Genomic DNA, 21,210 nt, shown 5'->3' with positions numbered 1-21,210 from the left:
AAGAGAGGGCACCGACAGAGAGACAGAGCGGCAGGATTTGGAGCAGTGTCCAGGAAAGACATCTCAGTGATCCAGGGTGGGGAGGGAGCGGGGGGTGCAGGGAAGGGGATCTGCAGCGAAGAACAGTAAGGAAATGCACAAGTGTACAAACTATATTAGTCAAATAATAGAAACTTTTTAAAGCACCAGTGTAGTGTGGACTTTGAGGGGGCAGGTTGGGGGGTTGATGTTATCATAAAGCTCCACAAGCCCATAGGTGTCCCAAATAGTCTATTGCAAATGAAAGAAATTAAACAGATGGAGAGGCAATGTAACATAGCACAAGGCAGAATAGCTGGTTAAGAATGTGGACTTTGGCGCCACACTGCCTGGCCTTGGGTCCTAGCTCTGCCCCTTGCTGGTTGTGTGACTTGAATAAGCTCTGTAACCTTAGTTTCCTCATCTGTAAAATAGAGATAAAACTAGTATCTGTCTCAGAGGCTTGTAGTAAGAACTAAATAAATGAGAGGACGTACATATGACACCTAGATCAGTACCTAGCAACAGTGCAACACGCAATGAATGTAAGTTTTATTATGTAATTACATAACACAACAATTTATAAAGCTCTATTCATGAATAACCCTTGGGGATAGGCCATTAAATATTACAAGGGTAGAATCTATAATAAAGCATTGTCTATTGTGGTCTATGGCTCATAAAACTAAGTCTGCTTTTTAAAAAGATATGTAGATGCTACGGTGATGAATGAAATGCAAAACTAATTAAAATTGTTAACATCATGGAAGCTTTTAGTCATTGAATGCTTTCTCGGATACTCAAGTGTAGTTACCACTAAATGAAATAACCACAACTAATACTTCTATAGCATTTACTATGTGCTCAGTGTTCTTCTAGTACCTCACACATATCAACTCTCTCAATCTTTACAACGGCCCTAGGAAGTAGATCATTTTTCTTATTTATTGATTTTACCTGTAGAGAATTTAAGTAACATTCCCAGGTGACAAAGCTAGTGAGTGGTAGAGCTGGGATTCAAAGTCAAGTCACCTGCCTCCGGGGCTTCTGCTCTGAACTACACGGGCTACACGGGCCCCTAACATGCAGCTCTGCGGTGCGTACTGACATTTAAAGTGAGTCCTCACACCTGGAAATGTAGGAAACCATCAGTGCGTGAAGAATGAGGTCAGCCCTTCGCAGGAGGGATAACAGGAAAGGCAATTCATCTTAAAATGTATTACGGTTGGACGTAGGGCTTCCTGTGCGCCTGTGCCCACAGGACTAAAGGCTTAGGCTTGGCTCATGGGTGGAGGATGGGATGAGAGCCCAGCAAAGTTCATCTCCAAATCCCAAGGTGACATAATCACTGGAAGTCCCAGCTCTGAGAACCCTGTTGGAACGCCTTGTGTGGGAATGACCTCATGATGGCAGGTGGGTGGGACGTCTGACTTACTGGCCGGGGCAGACTGTACTGGTACATTTCTGGGCGGTAGGTCGGCACCCACTGCACCCCAGCCCTGGGCCGTGTCATGGTCCCTGGAGCGCTGGTCACCACCTCCGAATAGGGCAGGTGCTGAGTTGAGCCGTAGGCCTCCTGGTGCCGGCTCTGGCCTGCATGGCCCGCGGATGCCAGGCTGAAGGCCTCCTCCAGCAGCATGTGCATCTGTTGCCTGACCTCATCGATGGAGGGCTGGGAGCTCAGCGTGGAGGTCTCCGAGTGGCCTTTCACCTGTCTCGACCTGGCGTAGCCCCGGGGCTCGTTAACTCTGTCAATGTTGGTTTCCTCTATGATTTCAGGCTCAGTCTGTGGGAGCAAACAAACACCCATTAATGTTAATTTCCTTCCCATTAATGTTGCCTGTAGTGTACTGAAAATGTTCAGCTTGGACAGGTGATATTTGGCATATGTGCTAATTTGTTACATCCTGGATGTCCTATCCAGGAATTCACATGACGGCGATAAGCTCTGTATTATCGGTAGGGCACAGCTTTCCCTGTGCACTTTGGCTATCCACGTCGCAGGCTTTGCTAATTAGCGTAATGACCACGAGAAATGTCTCTCCATTGCCAACATGGACGGTGTTCGCTAAAACCTTTTAGAGACGTTCTCTGCCCTTATGCCTTTTAGGTAAAGGAATCTAGAGAATTCCGTAGTCTACACCACATAGGTTGGTGCTCTAGATTCCAGACTAATTCTAAATGGTCCAGCCATCGGTTAGGGAATTGCTGGTTGCCTGATGCCAGTTTCAGAAAGAGTAACAAAACCCTGCCTCTAGAGTGCTAATCTCAAGGTGTGATGTACACCGATTCAGAAGCCTGGGGGGCAGGGCTCAGCAATCTGTGCTTAACAAGCCCCGCAGGGGATTCTGATGCCTGCTCACGTCTGAGACCCATTATCTTGAATGTTAACGTTCTCCTGCCTTCTTCCAGTGAACCTTTCGTTTAGGGAATAGCTGCAGTATTTAAGTGGGCACAGAGCTAGGACTTCGTCAGCTTCCAGAGCAGGATGCATGGACTGTCTTATGCTTGCCTGCTAAAGAATGCTTATTTACTAAGTCATGGCAGATTTTGGTCTGAGACTTGCTTTTGTTATACCTTGATGGTGAGGGAGTGGGAGAGTAGTTAATCCACGGTCACTTTAAGTATGCCATGGCTACCAATGTCTGCTAAAAGAACGTGAGACTTCTGAAAAGATACATTGGCATAGGTCAGTTTGCCACCCTGCTCTCCATCCATCACATACATGAGTACAGTGGTGCCCTCTTATCCGCGGGGGATACGTTCTAAGACCCCCCACGGATGCCTGAAATTGCAGATAATACCGAACCCTATATATACACTGTTTTTTCCTATACATACATACCTATGATAAAATTTAATTCATAAATGAGGCGCAGTATGAGATTACCAACAATAACTAATAATAAAGTAGAACAATTACAACAATATACTGGAATAAAATTTAAGTGAATGTGGTCTCCCTAATAACTCATCTGATAGCCTAGCTGGCTATTAAGTGACTAATGGGTGGGGAGCGTAACAGATTGGATACACTGGACAAAGGGATGAGTCACATCCAGAGTGGACGGAATGGGACAGTGCGAGATTTTATTACACTACTCATAACGGCAAGCGATTCAAAACTTATCAAATGTTTATTCCTGGAACTTTCCATTTAACATTTTTAGACCACGGTTGACTTCCGGTGACTGAAACCATGGAAAGTGAAACTTCAGATAAGGTGGGTGGTCACTTCAGAAAAATCAGAAAATACAGATAAGCAAGAGGAAAAAAAACTCCATTAACATTTGGTATATTATTCCACTCCCGAGCCTATCTGAGTGTGTATGTACATTCCTCCTCCATACACACGCACCCATTTGAAAAGATTGGTGTATTTATACCCTGGTTCTGGATGCTTATTATTATTTTACAGAGTGAATATTCTTCTACCTGGGTTCCATAGTTTAACAGCTGTGTAACGCTGGGCAATGTCTTAGCTTAGGCTCCTCCTAAAACAGAGCCTGAGACATGTTTATATACAGATAATTTATTTTGGAAAATAATTCTAGGGTATAGGAGTGGGGCCTAGGATGAGTAAATTGGGGATAGAAGAAATGCCAGTCAAAGGTGGGGACTAAATTAGTAACTGCTGTGAGCACTGTGGCTTACTCCCACTGGGGACCCTCCAAGAAACTATGTAGAATGCATGTAGGATTGTATAGCGAAGTTTCTTCCACTAGCTCTAGTCCCCTGTTAGATAAGGGTTGTCCTAAAGATGTCCTTGCCCTCTGAAATCTGTGCAAGTGCCAGATGGGCGGAATGGGCTCCCACAGGTGTCCCACTGAACAGTGTGGCAGCTAAGCCTCAGGGCAAAACGAGAGATTAGGGACTGCTAAGGTGACACAGCCAAGCTGTTGCTGTGCAGGGAAGATGACTCAGCAATGGGCACATATCACAGCAATGGCCAGATCTAAAAGGTGTGCGGAGAACATAAAGAACAGGGCAGAAAAGATATTCCAACCAGGAAAATTACTTAACTTTTTGATGTTTCAGTTTCCTTATCTGTAACATGAGGATAAAAATAAGACCTGCCTCCAAGGGTTTTATAAGGATTAAAAAATACAATATATGTAAAGAGTTTAGAAAAGCAGTATATGGTAAAAATACGATAATAGTAGATGCCATCATCATCATAATCATCATTACTACCACTTTTATTAATTCGACTGTACATATTTCTCATGTAATGACTGTATAAAGCACTCATATAAGAATGAGCACAGCAAGAAAACATCATTAGGGAACTCATTCATAAAGAGGAGACCTTCTCTTTACAATCTATATATGGAAGGTCAGAACTTTGTTATTTTTCACGTCTAAAAGTTTTACTTTTCTTTAGTATTTACTATATGCTCATTAGAGAAGAATCAAAAATACAGAAAGCACAAAAAAGAAATTAAGACATTTCCTGTCATCACCCAGAGTTAGGGCTTGGCTATAGCTCAAGATCAAAAGACAAAGTCCTTGTCGACCTTCAAATCCAGATTTATCAACAAACATCTCTACAGTAAGTAATTTAGAATACTATTTTTATATTAACACAAGCAAAGATAGATTATGGAGTAGAATACAAAATTACCTTTATGACAAAAAAACAGGAACTCAGAGACATTTCATGTCTGGGTGGGTGCATGCCTGCAAACCCTGGGCTAGGGGTACACTGGGGCTTTTCTGAACTGGGGTTCTTTAGGAAAATGTATTTCCTGAAGGCCTGGTGACACCTTCTAGGGTAGCGAATACAGCTTCTGAAAAACATTTTTTTCACAATACACAGAATATTATGAACTGAATTTCAGAGCCTGAAGGGACTTTAGGAGACCATTTAATTCAAGCCCATTTTTCAGATGAGGAATTTGGGTCCTCTAGCCAAAGTCATGCAGAGACGCCAGTGGCAGAGCCTGGCTCTCCTAGCCCCTGCCCCTTGCATGTTCTGCTGTACCACACTGCCTCTTACATTTCCGTGTCAGTGCTGGTTGCTACCCACACACTGCCCTTCCTCCCTACATCTCAGTCTCCATCATAAATAATGGATGCTTAATGCTAAACTATTCCCAGGTGGAAGATTAATGGCACTGGGGTTAGCTATGGTTTTTTTTCCCACCCTTGAACTGTGCTATGCATTTCCAGTCATACTAGTGGATTTTTATTACGTGAATTTATAGTTGTGCCTTAAGCAGGGCAAAAAATATACTTCTTAGCAATAATTGCCTACTTTCCCATTCTCCCAGGAGCCTTGCAGTGGAGCTGGCTGGGTTGGGGGCATTTCTGAGAAAGGTTGGTAGAGAGATACTACCTCTGCTAGGGATGTGGAGATACTTTCTCCAGGATCCCACTGCATCTACCCCATGACACACCAATGGAAATTAACCTCTGCTTTCCCCCATAGAGTTTCCATTTTGCATGGGCAGGTTGGAGAGGAGGCTCCCCTTAACTGGAGAACCCAGAGTCATAATCCAAGTATGACCTCAACAGGTTTGGTCTACAGAAGTGTTTTCCCATTGTTCTCACTTGGTTTTTCAGTTTCTTGACATTTGTAAATGAAAACAAGACAAGCTACCATTGTTCCCTGGGCTTCCCCCTCATAACACCTGATTTGCTTATTTAATGTCTGTCTTGCCCAAGTCTGGATGCTCTGTGAGCTCATCTCACCTCTGTCTTTCATGAGCTTAGCACAAGGCACCTGACATTCAATAAAGCTTTGTGAAACTGAACCAAAATTAAAAAAAAAAACAACCTGTCCAATTGCCCAGGGTGTGGAATTTGAGCTTAAGATAAAGGGCCCACTTTCCCTAACAAATTTCCTCCAATGCTAATGAGCCACACTGCCACAGGCAAGTCACATGAGCTCCCTGAGCATCAGCATCCTCATCTGTAAAATGGAAGAGTTGAACTACGGTCTGTGAAGTCCCTTCTGGTTCTCACGTTTACTGTTTCTTGGACTCCATCTGCTCTACAGGGTCCAGATTTCTCTACTATCATCTTTCTGATGTCTACCTACTCATGAAAGGATTCCACCTCCCTCCTCGCCTTGAAACACGTGAGCGCTAATAAGTTTGTTCTTTTACTCAGCAGGTAATTATTGATTTCAACCCCATGCCATGCCCTGGGTTGAGAGTTGTGAATACAACAGTAAGTTAGTGACCCAGCCCTCAAGGAGCTTCCAAGCTATAGGAGGAGACAAATAACAACAACAACAATAACAATAGCAGCTAACATTTATTAGAAGCTTAGGAGCCAGACACTGTTCTAAGTGTTTTATACATATTCACTCTTTTCCTTACAGTAACCTCTGAGGTAAGAACTAGGATTACCCTCATTTTACAGATGAAGAAATTGAGGCATTGAAAGATCAATGATACATAATTGGTGGGGCTGGGATTTGAACCCAAGGAGTCTGATTCCAGCAACCAGGCTCTTATCCATGAGGACAAAGACAAACAGACCCATTACCATACCACAGATATGGGCTCTGACAGAGGAAGGAACAGACTTCTGTAATCAGGAATACCACTATTAAACATTTATTGAGATAATCTATCTCATAGATTACTATAAGGATGAAAAGCATCGATATGTAAATATAAAGTACTTAGAGGAGTGTCTAGCACATAATCATTTAATAAATATTAGCTGCTATCATAATTGTTATTTACCTCCTCTTGTAGACTGGGAGGGAGCTTCTTGAGGGCTGGGTCAGCGTCTTATCATTATATTCACAGCTTCTAATCCAGGGCCTAGCCGAAAGTTGAAACCAGTAATTATTAAGTAGGAGAACACAGCAAGTGCTCAGATCTACTTGAGGACCTGTGATGTGCCAGCCCTGTGTTGTGTTTGCCACATGTGTTACTTTACCAATCTCTGAGGGCCGTATGGCTGTACCCATTTCTCAGATAAGGCTTATCATGTCTACTGGTTTTACTTGCCCCAATCCTCCTTAATTTGCACATTTCTGAAAATACCTTTTGCTTTCATTTGGCAAAAAGGGGGAGAAAGGAGCAAAGAAAAATCTCCCAATGTTGGCCGACAGTTGGCATGGGTACAATGTTGGGGGCCATATCTGAGACAGAACATATATTTTTAAACCTCTTTAACTTAAGTTTACCATACTTGCTCCTCCAACCACACACTCCTGAGAAGCAATGAGGAACGATTATTTTAAAAACTATTCTTATAAACTAATCAAGACATACTTCAACAAAAATTCTAAAAATTAATCAGGGAATGTCTGTTCATGGTAGAAAATTAGAAAATACAGAAAAGCAAAAGGAAGAAAGTTAAAATCCACTCTAATCCTATCACCTATGATATAACTGTTAGCATTTTGACCTTTGTGCATAGCCTCCCAGATGTTTCCTATCCTTCTTACTCCCACACCCTACGCACCACCCCACCCCAAGCCTCAGCGAAGAACAGCTAGTCTGGGCAGGGTCAGTTTCCGCTTCTGCTCTGGGAGACCACTATTTGCCACAAAGATTCTCAGGCTTTTGTGATGGAGAATAGGAAGTGGGGGAGGACAAAGAGGCAGACAGGTGTGGGCTGCGGGATTTTTGAGCAGATTTCGGAGAGAGGTACACAAACAGCTATGGCATATGAATGAGAGAGGGAATTTTAAATTAAATTAATTTAAATAAAACAAAATTTAAAAGTATTACTGGGCAACATGAGTAAAGAAGAAGTATTTTATAATTAGTTTTGTTGACAGAAATATTCTCTCAGACTGAGACATCTGGGTCATAAACCTATGTGTATATGTATGATTTTTTATAAAATAGGATATATATATATATATTTATAACCTTGTTATAAAAATGTTATAAATAAATGTCACTGTCAACCAATATATGTATTTATAGGGAATAACTTTGAATGATTTCACAGTATTCTGCCATATGCAGTTTCCAACCTATATTTAACTGTCTACTATTTTAGGTGGTTTCCCAATATCTTTCTATAGAAACAAGGCTGAAATAAGTATACTCATGATTAAAACTTTGCACATAACCATGGATTTAGCCTTAGGTTAAATTTTTAGAGGTAGAATTACTGAGTGAGGGAATATGCACACATTTAAGACTTTGGTTACTTATGATGTACCATAACTTAGCAGCAAAGAATACAGGTATTTAGGAAAAATTAAGGCTATTTCTTCACACCCTAACACAAAAAGACTCCTGGGTTTGAGCTTTATGGTTCCCACTGGATAAAGCAAGCATCTGTGGTCTTTTCAACTGGTAAAGATTATGCCTGAGACTTTAAATGAACATGGGTCTATGGAAGAGCTAGGGCTTATGGGAAGAGTTCTTGCAGTCCAAGTCATCGCGAGAACCCAACAGGAAGAACTCCATGCTGACAGTAAAGCTCTGTGGTTGTTACCTGTCCCTCCCCTTGCTCTCTTTTCCTGTCTAATATATACTTCTCCATTTGGCATCTTGCAATGTGAGCGTGTGGCTTGTCATGTCTGCATGTACTGGGTTGAGACCTTTTCTTTTTTCCCAAATAAATCCTTTTGCTGGTGAAACACCTTAGTTGCTATTATTTTTCAGCTGATACAACGTTGTTTTCAAAAGAGCACACCAGTCCCACACACCTAGGGTGACCTGCACAGCGGCTAAGTATCGATGTGATTTCAGCTTCTCTTTGAAACACCACAGGAACAAACTTGAAGGAAATTACAGCCCTGCTGGGAATGTTAAGTATCCTCTTTTTGGAAAATATTCCAACACGGCTTAGTTCTAGTTCCTGGTCCTGAAGCACATACTGTAGAATTAGAACTGTCACATTGCTGGGAGTAGGGTAAATAGTACACATACTTTGTAAACCTGTTTGTAGTTTCTTAAAAAGTTAAATATACACCTACCTATAACACAGAAATGCTACTCTTATTTATCCAAGATTAATGAAAATATATTGTCTTAGTCTGTTTAGGCTGCTAGAATAAAATAACAGACTGGGTAGATTATAAACAACAGAAATGTATTTCTCATAGTTCTGGAGGCTGCAAGTCCAAGATCAAGATGCTAGCATGGTCGGGAGATGGCTCTATTCTGGTCTGCAGACTTCACATTGTAGCCTCATGTGGGGTAAGGGAGCTCTGTGGGACCTCTTTGATAAGGGCACTAATTTTATTCATGGGCTCCACACTCATGACCTAATCACCTCCCAAAGGCCCCGCCTCCAAATACCAACACATTAGGGTTTAGAATTTCAACATATGAATTTTGGAGGAAGGCAAACATTCAGACTATAACATACATATTCATAAATTTTTTACATGAAATTGTTGATAGCAATTTTTTTCTAGTAGCTCCAAACTAGAAACAACCCAAATGTCCAATAATGGGATGATGGATAAATTAATTGGTATAATTATACAATGGAAGAGTACTCAGTAAGAAAAAGAATAAACTACTGATACACACAACATAGATAGATATTGAGCAAAAAAGTCAGACACAAAAGTGTACATACTGAATAATTCCATTTATATAGTTCGAGAAGAGGTTAAACTATGATGGTAGATATCAGAAAAGTGGCTGCCAGCTGGAGGTGGTGGTAGCAAAGACTGCCCAAATGGAAGAATGAGGCACCTTTCTGGAGGTGATGAAAATCTTCCATGTTTTGATTAGCTTGGTGATTATAAGAGTATACACATTTGTCAAAGCTTATCCAATTGTACACTAAAGACCTGTACATTTTATCACATATAAATTTGATTAATAAAACAAACAAAATGGGTTGGGCAATAGGGCTAGTTTGATGGGGATGAAGGCCTTTCAGAAGAGAAGACATTTTTGAAGACCGTGAAGAAGAGGTTTGCCATGTGACAATCATAGGAAAGCTTATGAAAAAGTCCTGAGATGGGAAAGAGCTTGTAGTATTTGAGGAAGAGAAAGTTGTCTGTTATGAGCTGCATTGCATCCCCAACCCAAATTCAAATGGTGAAGTTCTAACCCCTAGCACCTTAGAGTGTGACTGCATATGGAGATTGGACCTTTGCAGTCCAATCTTAACTTAGTTAAGTTAAAATGAGGTCATTAGAGTGGGCCTTGATTTGATACGACCAGGGCCCTTATAATAAAAGGAAATTTGGACACAAACGTGTGAAGAGAGAAGACAATATGAAAATAGGAAGAAGATGTCCATCTATGAGCCAAGGAGAGGGGCTTGGGACATATCCTTCCCTCATGGCCCTCAGAAGGAACCAACCTTGCCAACACCTTGATCTCAGACTTCCAGCCCCCAGAAGAGTGAGAAAAAATTTTCAGTTGTTTTAAGTCATTAGGTCTGTATTACTTTATCATGGCAGCCCGAGCTGACTAGTACATGGCCTATGTGGCTGAAACCGATTGTCAGGGGATGAGGCTGGAGAGGCAGGCAGGGGCCAGATCACTAAGGTCTTGAAGGCCATGTCAGAAGGTTAGATTGTTTTCAAAGCGCAATGGGAAACCCTTGAAGAATTTTAAGCGGAGGAGAAATGTGACTGGAATTTACAGGAGGCCAGTTGGAAGACTCTTAAGTAATCCAGGCAAGAAGAGATGGTAGGGGCTTGGGTTAGGGTGGGCACGGACAAAGAAGATGTCGATGAGTTCAGGATATATTTTAGACTTGATGGAGGAAATACAGAGATGAAATAAAGGAAGGAGTCAAAGCTGAGATCCTTAACCAAGAAGAGGCATCTTGCTATGTGGGTCTCCTTGATATTCTCGGGGCTCCCCAAGCATAGGTCTTCCTCTGAGCCCTTCCACTTGCTGTTCCTTCTGCCCAGAATGTTCCCTCATTTCAGAGCTCTGCTCAAAAGTCACTTGCCCAGACAGCCGTGGTCGGTCTCTAAGGAGCCCTGCCTGTTATTCTCCATTGCCCTGCCTTGCTCCTTGCTCCTCCATAGCACTTCCCATGTTGTGCTGTATATCTGTGTGGTTAGGTGTTTGTGATCCGTCTCCTTACTGGAATATAAAATCCATGAGGGCAGGGACTTTGTCACGTTTCTTGCAGCATCTCAAAATGGCAAACAGTAGGACTTTATCAAATACTTGTGGAATGGATGAATGAGACCTAGTCTTAAAATAGAGCCTGAAGAATTTCTGCTCAAAAGTCTTCAACAGTAAAAGACACTTCACATGTTAAAATGAATGAGACAGTCTTATTTAAAATGGAGTTGAAGAGAAGGAATGGATTCTTGGAGCCACTTATTCTAGAATTTCTTGAGTTGTGAGTTCCAAAGTGGACAGATGTCTTACAAGGTCATACTTTTTGGGATCCACAAGTGTGATTATCACCTTGCCTCACCCAGGCACTTCATTTCTGGAGCAGAAAAATTTGAAAGCCCTCTCCAAAATCTGCCTCAAGGCAGTGATTGTCAGCTCAGTGTCAATCACAGTTTCATCCAGCAAGGAGAGAAGATTCCGAACAACTCTGCCACTTCACAGCCAGGGCCCAAAGACCAAGTGGGGGAAGTGGTTCAGCAAGAGAGAATTCTGGGCCTCTGGCCATGATGAATTAATCTGGCTCCATGTCCATTTTTTAATCTACAAAACAGTGCTGCTTCTCTCCATTTAACACCTGCTCTGGCTATAACAACCCCACTGCAGGTGCTGCCTGTCGCTGAGGAAGCAGAGACGTATTTACAAAGCTATTTCTGAAAACCAGACTTCAGTAGGTTTTCACCTTCTCTTGAGGGGAGAAGAGTTATCTTGGCTCAAGGGCAGTCGGCAGCTTCCTCCTGAGCCTACATCTCAAAAGCTTCTCTGACAATAAAGGGAAATTGGTGCCCCTTGGAACAGGTAGGCGGTTCAGAATAATGGTTTGATGACGTCTCCTCTGCGACAGGTGTGAAACTGGAATTTTTAAAAAATCTCAGCAACTTTTTAATTTTTCTCTGATTGTTTTCCAAAGGATGACCCATAACTACTTCAAAGCTATAGGAATATGTAAACAGCATGCTGTTTCTGTATTTTAGGTGAGTAGAAAAGACATTATAGGGCCTCTTACAGATTTCTAAGCAGAGGGGCATTTTAAAAAATTTTCCAAAAAGTGACCCATAATTACACTGAGATTATGGGGATGGGCAGTCAAGGATAAAAGAAGGTGCTTCAATGTCCTCAGCAAATGGACAAGTCTCTCGGCATTACTTACTACTCCCAAAACAAAACATCTTCATCCTATAGCAGGAGCGTCAGGAACCGATTCCATCCTCTTGCCTTTTTCCCCCTTAACCTGGTGCCCTCCACAGAGCAGTGAAAATTCAATTACTGAGCAAGTCACCAGATCCCATTTACCCTGAGTTACGACCGCTGACGGCCCTGTGCTTAGCAAAGGGTGACCTTAGAGGTCGCCTTTGGAGGTGTGGCTTGCGTTGAGGTGATGGGGGGAAGGCCTTGGGCACACTTTACAGAGTCCTTCTCCAGCCACGTCACTCTGGAGAAGGCGCCCTTTGAAGAATACAATCCTCTCTTGGGTGTGTGACAGAATTCACAGCAGCTCTGAGGTGTCTAATGTGCTAAAATGAAAAAGAAACGGAAAAAAATGTATCCCTCTCTCCCTCATGGAATCCGTTAGCCAAAGTTAGAACAGCTAATGTTCACTGTATGCTTTACCTGCATTAACCCATTTAATTCTCGCAACAACCCTATAGGTGGGGACCATGTGTATCCTCATTTTAAGATGGAGAAACTAAAACACAGAGAGGTGAAGTAACTGGCCCAAATTCACACTGCTAGTAAGTAGCTGAGCTGGAACTTGAAAGCAGCCTAGCTCCAGAGGCCATGAGCATAACCATCCCACTCCATTTGTGAATGCTGAGAACAATATGAGCTGCAGTCAATTAATTAAATATACCATTTATAAAGGAATCGACCTGAAAGTCAACACATAAGAATAGCTTTCTCTCATGGAAAGCTATTTTGCTTTTGACTTTTGAGGTGAGTCATCCCCTGATTTTTCTCATCTCCTTAGCTGAGCTGGCACTGCAGGCGGCACGGAGACAGAGAGATCAATCTGGAGAGATCAATCATAACGAAACAGGCTCTCCCCACTGCCAGCTCACATCTGCTTTTGCTCCTTTCGCCTCCTGAAAAAGCCAGACAGACGCACGAAATCCCTCTTTGTCACTCTATCTGCCTCCAAAACACAACCTCCAACCGTAGCCAGGACTTCCAAGCCACGAGAAGAGTCATCGCTGGCTCATTGTCACGCTGACCTTTCTCTTCAAGGAGAGCCAACCGGAGAGATGAGAGGCTGAAACTGGAGGGAAGAGTGACAGGGAGGATTATACTGGTTTTGCTCCTTAAAAATCCCAACCTCCAATGTTGGGACTGCGAGGGTCTCAGCACCCATCCACTCCTCTCCCTGTTTCTCAGCTAGAAGGTCTGGGGGGAATAAGCCTGCCCCAGCTCTACTGGTGAAGTCTGACTAGGTTAAACCAATCAGTTTAAGCCCCCTCCTCTCCTCCTCCTACCCCCACTGCTACAGTGATCGATACAGGGGTGGGCATTTAACCTTTGGTGGCTCCATTAGAGTAAAACCGTAAACCTCGTTTCCTAATTGGGAAAAGAGAAATTCTCTCTTGCATGGGTCAAAGCCCTATACAGATGTGCTGCAGCCATCTCCTACCAGAGAGAACCAATCTGTAGATGAGGCCAACACAGGAAGAAGGACAGTGCTTCATAATGCAGAGAAATGAACTGGAGCCCCAATCAAACCATGCCCAGATTGACTGTATCCAATACATCCCATACACATTTAAGACATGATGAGCTGAGCTGGGTTTTCTGTTATTTTAGCCAAAGCATCCTAACTGACAACCACCATGTAGACTGAACTTCAAACAATAACATACATTTGTCTACAATTTTAATAAGCCAGTCAAGTCAAATGTTTATATGGCTCAAAGTTATAAATCTGCCCCGTATTTTTAAGTCTCAGCTCAGGAGTCACCTCTTCTGGTTGACACATTTGTTTGTTCATTTGCTTAACAAACAGAGACACTTCATTTCCTATGTGCCGGTTCCCATTCCGAGTACTGAGGTCTCCAGGATGAATAAAACATGATTCCTGTCCTTGAAGAGTCAATGTGGGAAATGATATGCATAAACCTACAGACGGAAGACAGAGAAGTACGGGCTTTGATTGGGGTGAGTCCCAGATGCTACTGGAACACAAAGGGCAGGCATCTAAGTCAGACCCATAGATATGGGGTCAAGGAAAAGATTTTGGAGGAGATAATGTTTAAACCAAACTCTGAAAGCACTGCTTGGACAGGTGGTTTCCAGCTGGGAGTGGGTTTGCCCCCAGGGCACACGTGGCAAAGCCTGGAGACATTTTCGGTTGTCACAATCAAGAGGTGCTACTGGCATCTAGTGCGTAGAGGCCAGGGATGCTGCTAAACATCTTAGAATGCACAGGACAGACCTCCATACAAAGAATTATCCAGTGTCAAATGTCAATAGTGCTGAAGCTGAGAAACCTTGGCCTGCATGAAGCAGGTGGGAGAGAATGTTCTGAGCAGAGGGATGAACACATACAAGACACAGAGATGTGAAACCACATGACAAGTCTGGGAAGGACAGGCAGGCTGGAGCCAATGGGTAATTAAAGGAATGGCAAGTGTCAGCTGGAAGAGCATGCCTAGGCCAGCCAGGCAGATAAATCCTGAGCCAGAAGCTTCGAGTTTGATTGTGTCTTATCCCCAAAGCTACAGAGAGCTACTGAAGGATTTTAAACAAGGGTGTGTGTTTTAGAAGAATCCCTCTGGCGGTTGTTTGGTGGCTTCCGCAGTGGTGAGTCATGGGGACTGGACCAGGCAGAGGCTGTGGGATACACAGGTCAAACCTTCGGGGGGGACTCCCAGCTCCTATCCCTGTTCACAGCTATGGTACACTGCGTGCATCTCTACCTGTCTCTTCTACTAGTTTGTAAAAGCGCCTTGGGTAAGCACTGGTATTAATCCATCTTTCTCTTCTCCATAGAGTCTCGCACAGATAGCACAGTGGAATTACATGTGGGCCTTAGATGCTGACGCCAGCAGAGAAGGTGAAACCTGTATATAGTAAAACCTTTGGAAATCCTTTACATTGTCCACATAGTACAACACACGTAGCTGTGTATTACCTTGTAGTCTAATATGTAAAAAGAAATATATAATCTGTAAGGTATAATATCAACAGAATATATATAAACGCTATTTTTTCACAATATTTAAATTTTTTTTCCCCTTTGTCTTCCAGGGCCTATGTTGTTGAATTTTCCTATGTTCAATGCACTCGGTAAATATTTGCTGGAGGAAATGAAAGAGGTAGCAATTCCTAAGAGGTGCTCTCCTCTGTCCGCTGGCTTCCGGCTCCTGCAGGGGCCAAGGAGAACCAGGGCTGGGAGGGACTAGTGTGGAGAGGACACTGTGCGGTGCTGCTCAGGACTGCAGGACATGCTCCCCCAGCTGCCGGGCACGCTGCCAGCCGCAAGCCCTCGGCTATCAATTGGGAATTGCCCTTGTTCTCTCTGGGCACGGCAAGGATTTCGCAATGCCAATTCTCACACTGGGAAGTGTCCTTAGCGACAGAGAGCTGCGTCACCCAAGGACACCCGGGAACTGGTCATACTATAGCGTACAAAAGCCCAGATGCTTCGTGCAAACTCAGGACAACTCTGCAGGGTCACGGGAGCTCCAGAGCTACCCGTGGGTCAGCTGAGGCCTTGCAGTGTCTGTATCACAGTCCAGCTTTTAACTCTGACCAATCCTGCTACCTCCCCTTCCCCTACAGGTGTTCATACCAAGAACCTAGCCTGTAGTAAGTGGCCACCTTGGTCAAGAGGCTATGAGGGCTCTGAGTCCAGGAGAAGCAGGAGGGTAGGCGGGTACTAGGAGCAGGCATCCAGATCACAGGGCATCAGAGAGAATGAACAGGCAGATGGCACCTGTGTGCTCACAGCAGAAGGGAAGTTGTCATCTTCTGCCCAGTGGGAAACTGCCCGCATGTGAGGTTAGTCCTGGGCCTGCAGGGGGGCCTGGCTCCGAGTGAGGGCACTAGGCCATCCTGAAACTGGCCTGCTCCCTCTCGAACCTGGCAACCTCCGCTCTTGCCAAGGGGCCTCCTTTGCGGGGTTAACGGGTACTTTACTGAAGAGCTACCAGCCTGGTGAGATCTGGACTTATACCAAAAGGCCACCATCACCACCAAACACCTCCATCTCTTTGCCTCAGGCTCAACGAGGTAGCCTGATTTCAGACGATCAGATGTTTCCTTTGGATTAAAAGCCCCTATTAAAATACAATGTACTATAAATTAACTTGAGATAACAGATCGAGCCAGGGTTAATTGTTTAAACTAGCAGGCAGATGTAGAACGAAGAGACTAAAGGCTGAGATGGGAGACACAGGTAAGACAGTTCTAGGTGGGATGCTAAGGGGATGATGGTGGTGGAGCAGGGTCGACACAAGAGCACCTAGTTCAGAGCACAATGAACACGCTGAGGTGAAGGACGAAATCCCCAATCCAACCATTTGCTTCTCAATGAAACTCAAAGTTGGTTGTACCCTTAACTGGGAAAATCACGCAGTGCCGAGGGCATTCCTATGCTTCGCCTTGGTCTCCGCTATCATGGCTGAAGCTGTAAGATGCTGAGGGAGGACTGGGCGTGGGTGAGCAGGGAAGACTCCCACAAATAACAGAATTTAGAATTTATCTAGAAAGCCCCAGCCCCAGACTTGCTATGAGCTATCGCAGGCAGTCAGGGGCTTTCTGCGTCATATTTCATTCCCCTGCCAATGGAACCCATCAAAACAACTGTTCAGATTCTTTGGCCTCCTTCCGGTAACCACCGCTCAGCTGGAACAAAGGGAATTAGCTACACCGTCAGCCGAGAGAGGCCAGCAAGATAAACACCCCATCGCATGACACCATGCACCCGGGCCTTCAGCAGGTGTCTGGGGACTAAGCTCTGGGCGATGCCTCCATCTTCCCCTTTGCTATACTTTCCTCCATGAGTTCCCCCAACTGCTTCGTGAGGCGGCGGCTGTGGTTAAAACATTAGGTTCTGTCAGTTGGGTGCACTAATGTGCAATTGGGACAGAGGACAGGAGGCAGGGCCCATCTTTCCACTTCTAGTCAATTCCAGGGCAGCCTGCTTCCCCACCTTCCTGCTTGGGGCAGAGACAGCAGCCCCTCCTCAGGGCCCGCCCAGTGGTTTTGTTCAGTCTTTCTTGGAACATTCCTCCAGGCCTTTGATGACGTTGGGAACACCTAATCCTCACAATTATTTTTTGTCTGTTTAGATGACTTGATGTTTTCTGTTTTCTGCAGCTGACTCTTACCCCTTTTTGTAGATATGTATACTTTTCAGATGTAAAATCATCCGGTTTTCACTAACATTTCAAGACATTTCCCTGAAGAAGACCTCCGGAATGAGACTGATGGCTGTGATTGCTATAGCAGAGACTTTAATATTGCTTCTGAGATTTGCTGATAGATCAATCGCTCTTATTTTCAACCCAGTGCCCAGATTTTAGGGTCTGAGCCCAGCGGTCTGCCATGAATGCTCTCTGGGTATCTTCTGGGTGTGGAACCTTTGACAAAGCGCAGGAGAGGGACCTGAGGGAAGGAGCTTGCAAAGGTCTCTACTTCTCAGAGGTCAGCATTCATTTTCAAAGTTATAATTCAGACAATCCATTTCAGAGTCTCCTTCAGAGCCAAAGTACATAGCTGACCCCATTCAGGATTTGTGTTTTAAACTCCAAACACAAATCAAGGTTGAAGAGGTGTGTTTTTATTTCTGGGGAATGATCTGATTACTACTTGCTCTTCGGACACAAAGGCTGATTCATCAACCACATATGAAAGTTATTTATTTGGCTGATAAAGGAAAAATTCACATTTGGGCCATTTTCTTTTCCTCAGCACTTTATTATTTTCTATGTGACTTTCATTTGGGAAAAAAAAAAAACATTTAAAAAATACTCTGAAATAGATAATTTTGTTTTTAAACATTGGGCTGACATCTCTTCTACCAGCTTTATGTTAGGGTGACCAAGAAGTTGACAGTTCTTGCAAAACACAGTGATTTCTAAACCCCACGGAGCTAAGAGTCTCTCTTCTATAGGCCCTGATAACTCCTGCTCTATGGAAAAATTTTGAAACACTCCAGACTGCCATCAGTCCTGGGGCTAAGATTTGTTTATGGAGCATGTGTTTGTTTGCTCATTTATTTATTCATTTATTTTTACATGCAGGTTTTCCTGCTGGGACTAAAAATTTTTCAACTTTTGAAAAATTCACAATTAAATCAATCTCTTAGTGCTTTTGTTCCTACCAAGTCAAGGAGCAGGTCCCCCCGGTATTTCCTAATCTGGCAGAAATGACTAGAAATTTTGGCCTGGCTTCAAGATACCTACACCCAGTAGGAAGATTGACATGTTTCCAACCGCATGACCTGTTCACTGCTGGGCTAATGGATTCTTTCGCCAGGAGTGCCTCGGCATTTCTGGAAAATCAAGAGCTCAGAAAATGAATGCATTGTTTAAACTAGGACTCTTCTCTTTTTCTACTTTAGCTGCCGTTCCATGTTTTGCTTGTGTGCAAAAAAAACCCCGGAAGAATTCTTGTGAAACCTGACATCTAGCCTCTTCGAAAGACTCAGAAATACAAAATACATATTATGAGATGTGAGGTCAGATGTACAGTGTGGTGGGTGTACATGAAGCCATACTGCATGGTGGTTAAGGGAATGGGCTCTGGAGCCGGGCAGACGAATTATGTAATTGCTCTGTGCCTTGGTTTTCCCATCAAGACAAGGGGCATAAGGAGAGTACCTACCTGACTGGTGACTGTGCAGATTCAATTAGATAATACACATGAAAAGACGAGAACAGGGCCTGGTCTGTAGGGTGCATTCGATGAATGATAGCTACTTTTCACATGATTAGGATAAAAAGCACAGGAGGAGATATAGGAAGCAATTTCATTCTTATAGGCAACAGTCTAAATTCTTAAAATTGCTCCCTAGATGATCATTTTCTCTTAAGGGAACTTATATTTCCGTATGTTTCTGAGAGCACATGCCTGTCTCAAAGAAACATGCATTTTAAAAAATCTATTACTGCCTCCCTAAAGTAATCTGTGACTGGAATATTTACACAGTTGTGAGGGATGAGCAACCTCTTTTTAAAATCATCTCTCTCCTTCTGTTGTTCTAGGTAATTTACTAACAAGTCATTCCAAAAGCATTAAGCGAATACTCTAAGTCATGGCACAGTGGTTTAAAAAAATCTGCCATGTTCTCTTTTCAAGACTGATAAGCTAATACCTCTAGCTTATTTCCTCAAATTGTAAAAACGTCTGTGTCTCGAATCTCACAGGAAACCCATAAATACTAATCTCGAAATAAATTTAGAATCCTATCATACCTCGGATATGCTGGAACAGAAGAGAAATCTCCCCCAACGATAAGCATCCAGGAAGAATTTTCACTGTTGGTAGGGAGAGATTAATTGGAAAACTCAAATGCCCAATATTTAACCACAGGATGATTATCAGATTGATGACAGAGTTTGGTATAAGAAAAACTTTTATGAGGAGAAAAATTCATGTCGAATAAATTTAACCTGAAGAAAAAAAATGATTTGGCCAAAGCATCTAGAATTTTATAAAACTAAACTATCTAAATGTCTTAAATAAAAAAGGAAAAAATGAAAGATAAGGGTATCACCACCAACACAAACATCAAGTTTAAATCTAAGAAAGGTAATTAGAAATTCAAATTAGGTAGAATATCTATTTTTAATTGGACCATTAAAGAACCCCATTTTAAGCTTTTGTGGAAAACAATAAACCTATCCTGAGGGGGGAAAAAATCTTGCCTTCAAATTAGCTCGGTATATTTAAGAACTCAAGTGTCATTTTCAAATTACAACCTCACAAATTATACTAAAACTTTATCCAGACATATTTGAATCATAACCCTTGTTACAGAAATTTTTCTATTTGTAATAAGAAAAACGTTTTAGGAGACCGGGAAATAAATATTTTCCATAAGACCAAAGAATACATTCCAAACCGTTTGAAATTCTGGGGCGGGATGAGGCTGATTGCATGTCTCAGTAGGGTACCATTCACGGGAATGCAACTCATGGGTTCTAGGACACATGGCAGGATGTAAACAACTTGAGAGGAGGCACCAAGTTGTGACTCTGGCATCTGGGGAAGTTTTATGGGATTAGAAGAACTTTTGCTGTTTGGAGACATCCCCGCACATAAGCAGGTGCTCCATCATATGAAATCACCAAATCGCTCTGTTGGATATCTCACTGTTTCCATGGCATATTGAGGAGTTATGAAATCAGGAACAAATCCAACTTCTCGACATTGCTATGAATTAAAAGAAGACTGTTTTTAAATGAATTCTAACCCATGGCCATGGTTTCTACTGAGTTCCTAAGGACAGAGGGAAAAAAATTAAGGTCATTTAGAATAGCTGTTGATTTGAAGGTCAATAAAGCACTATTTATAAAATGATTGAATTTAGAAATCGATATCTTTTTAGCAATAAATTGTTACTCTGGCAATTCCAAGTAGTCTTACTTTGCAAAATAGATAATAAGGAATAATAAAACAGAAAAAATTTTACTGCATTTTAAAATTCCACGAATATACAGTAAGTAGAAACATATGGGATGTTCTGTCCCTTTTGCTTTCAGGGAAAGCAAAGCTGGTATCCACCTTGGCCCACCAGAGACTTACGTCGTATCCGCTGTTACGGATTCCACGTCGGGGTCGCTCCCGAGTCACCAGAAGGTCCATTTCTGTTTCCCCTGGACTCGGGCTATTCAGAGACTGCCGGCTTCGGTAGACAGAGTTCTTCGTCTGTTGCCTGAAGAAAATTCAACAACTGTTATGATGCAGCAAATGCCCTGACAGATGGAATTCTCCACTGATCCAAACTACAGGCAACCAATGAAGGGTTTGGTTGGATTTGCCTCTCAAATATCAGAATTGATGGTATATGTTCCCCAGCCATCAGGGGCCATAGAAATAGTGGAATAAAGATTTGTTTTCCAGATGCTGTAACCATTTGGCTGAATCGTAAATGCTCTTTCATATGGTAACTACAATCAACTGCAACACTGCAACCTCATCTAAAATCCTGCTGATGGCAAGGCCA

General features: G+C 42.9%; 1 protein-coding gene across 3 annotated transcripts in view; it reads right to left on the bottom strand.

The window, feature by feature from the left end:
- Window positions 1-21,210, bottom strand: part of KIAA1549L (KIAA1549 like) — a 231,813-nt gene that overhangs the window by 14,217 nt on the left and 196,386 nt on the right. For all 3 annotated transcript variants that reach the window (XM_015586326.2, XM_025044169.1, XM_006908018.3), the window contains exons 16-17: window positions 20,790-20,919; window positions 1,454-1,804 (exon numbers count right to left, since the gene is read on the bottom strand). In XM_015586326.2, coding sequence (XP_015441812.1) covers window positions 1,454-1,804; window positions 20,790-20,919 — 481 coding nt within the window. The remainder of the gene's footprint in view (window positions 1-1,453; window positions 1,805-20,789; window positions 20,920-21,210) is intronic.

Source organism: Pteropus alecto, unplaced genomic scaffold (genome assembly GCF_000325575.1).
Source record: "Pteropus alecto unplaced genomic scaffold, ASM32557v1 scaffold71, whole genome shotgun sequence".
Taxonomy (NCBI): Eukaryota; Metazoa; Chordata; class Mammalia; order Chiroptera; family Pteropodidae; genus Pteropus; species Pteropus alecto.
The sequence above is the reverse complement of the archived record's forward strand: the minus strand, read 5'-3'. Positions and strand labels throughout refer to the sequence as shown.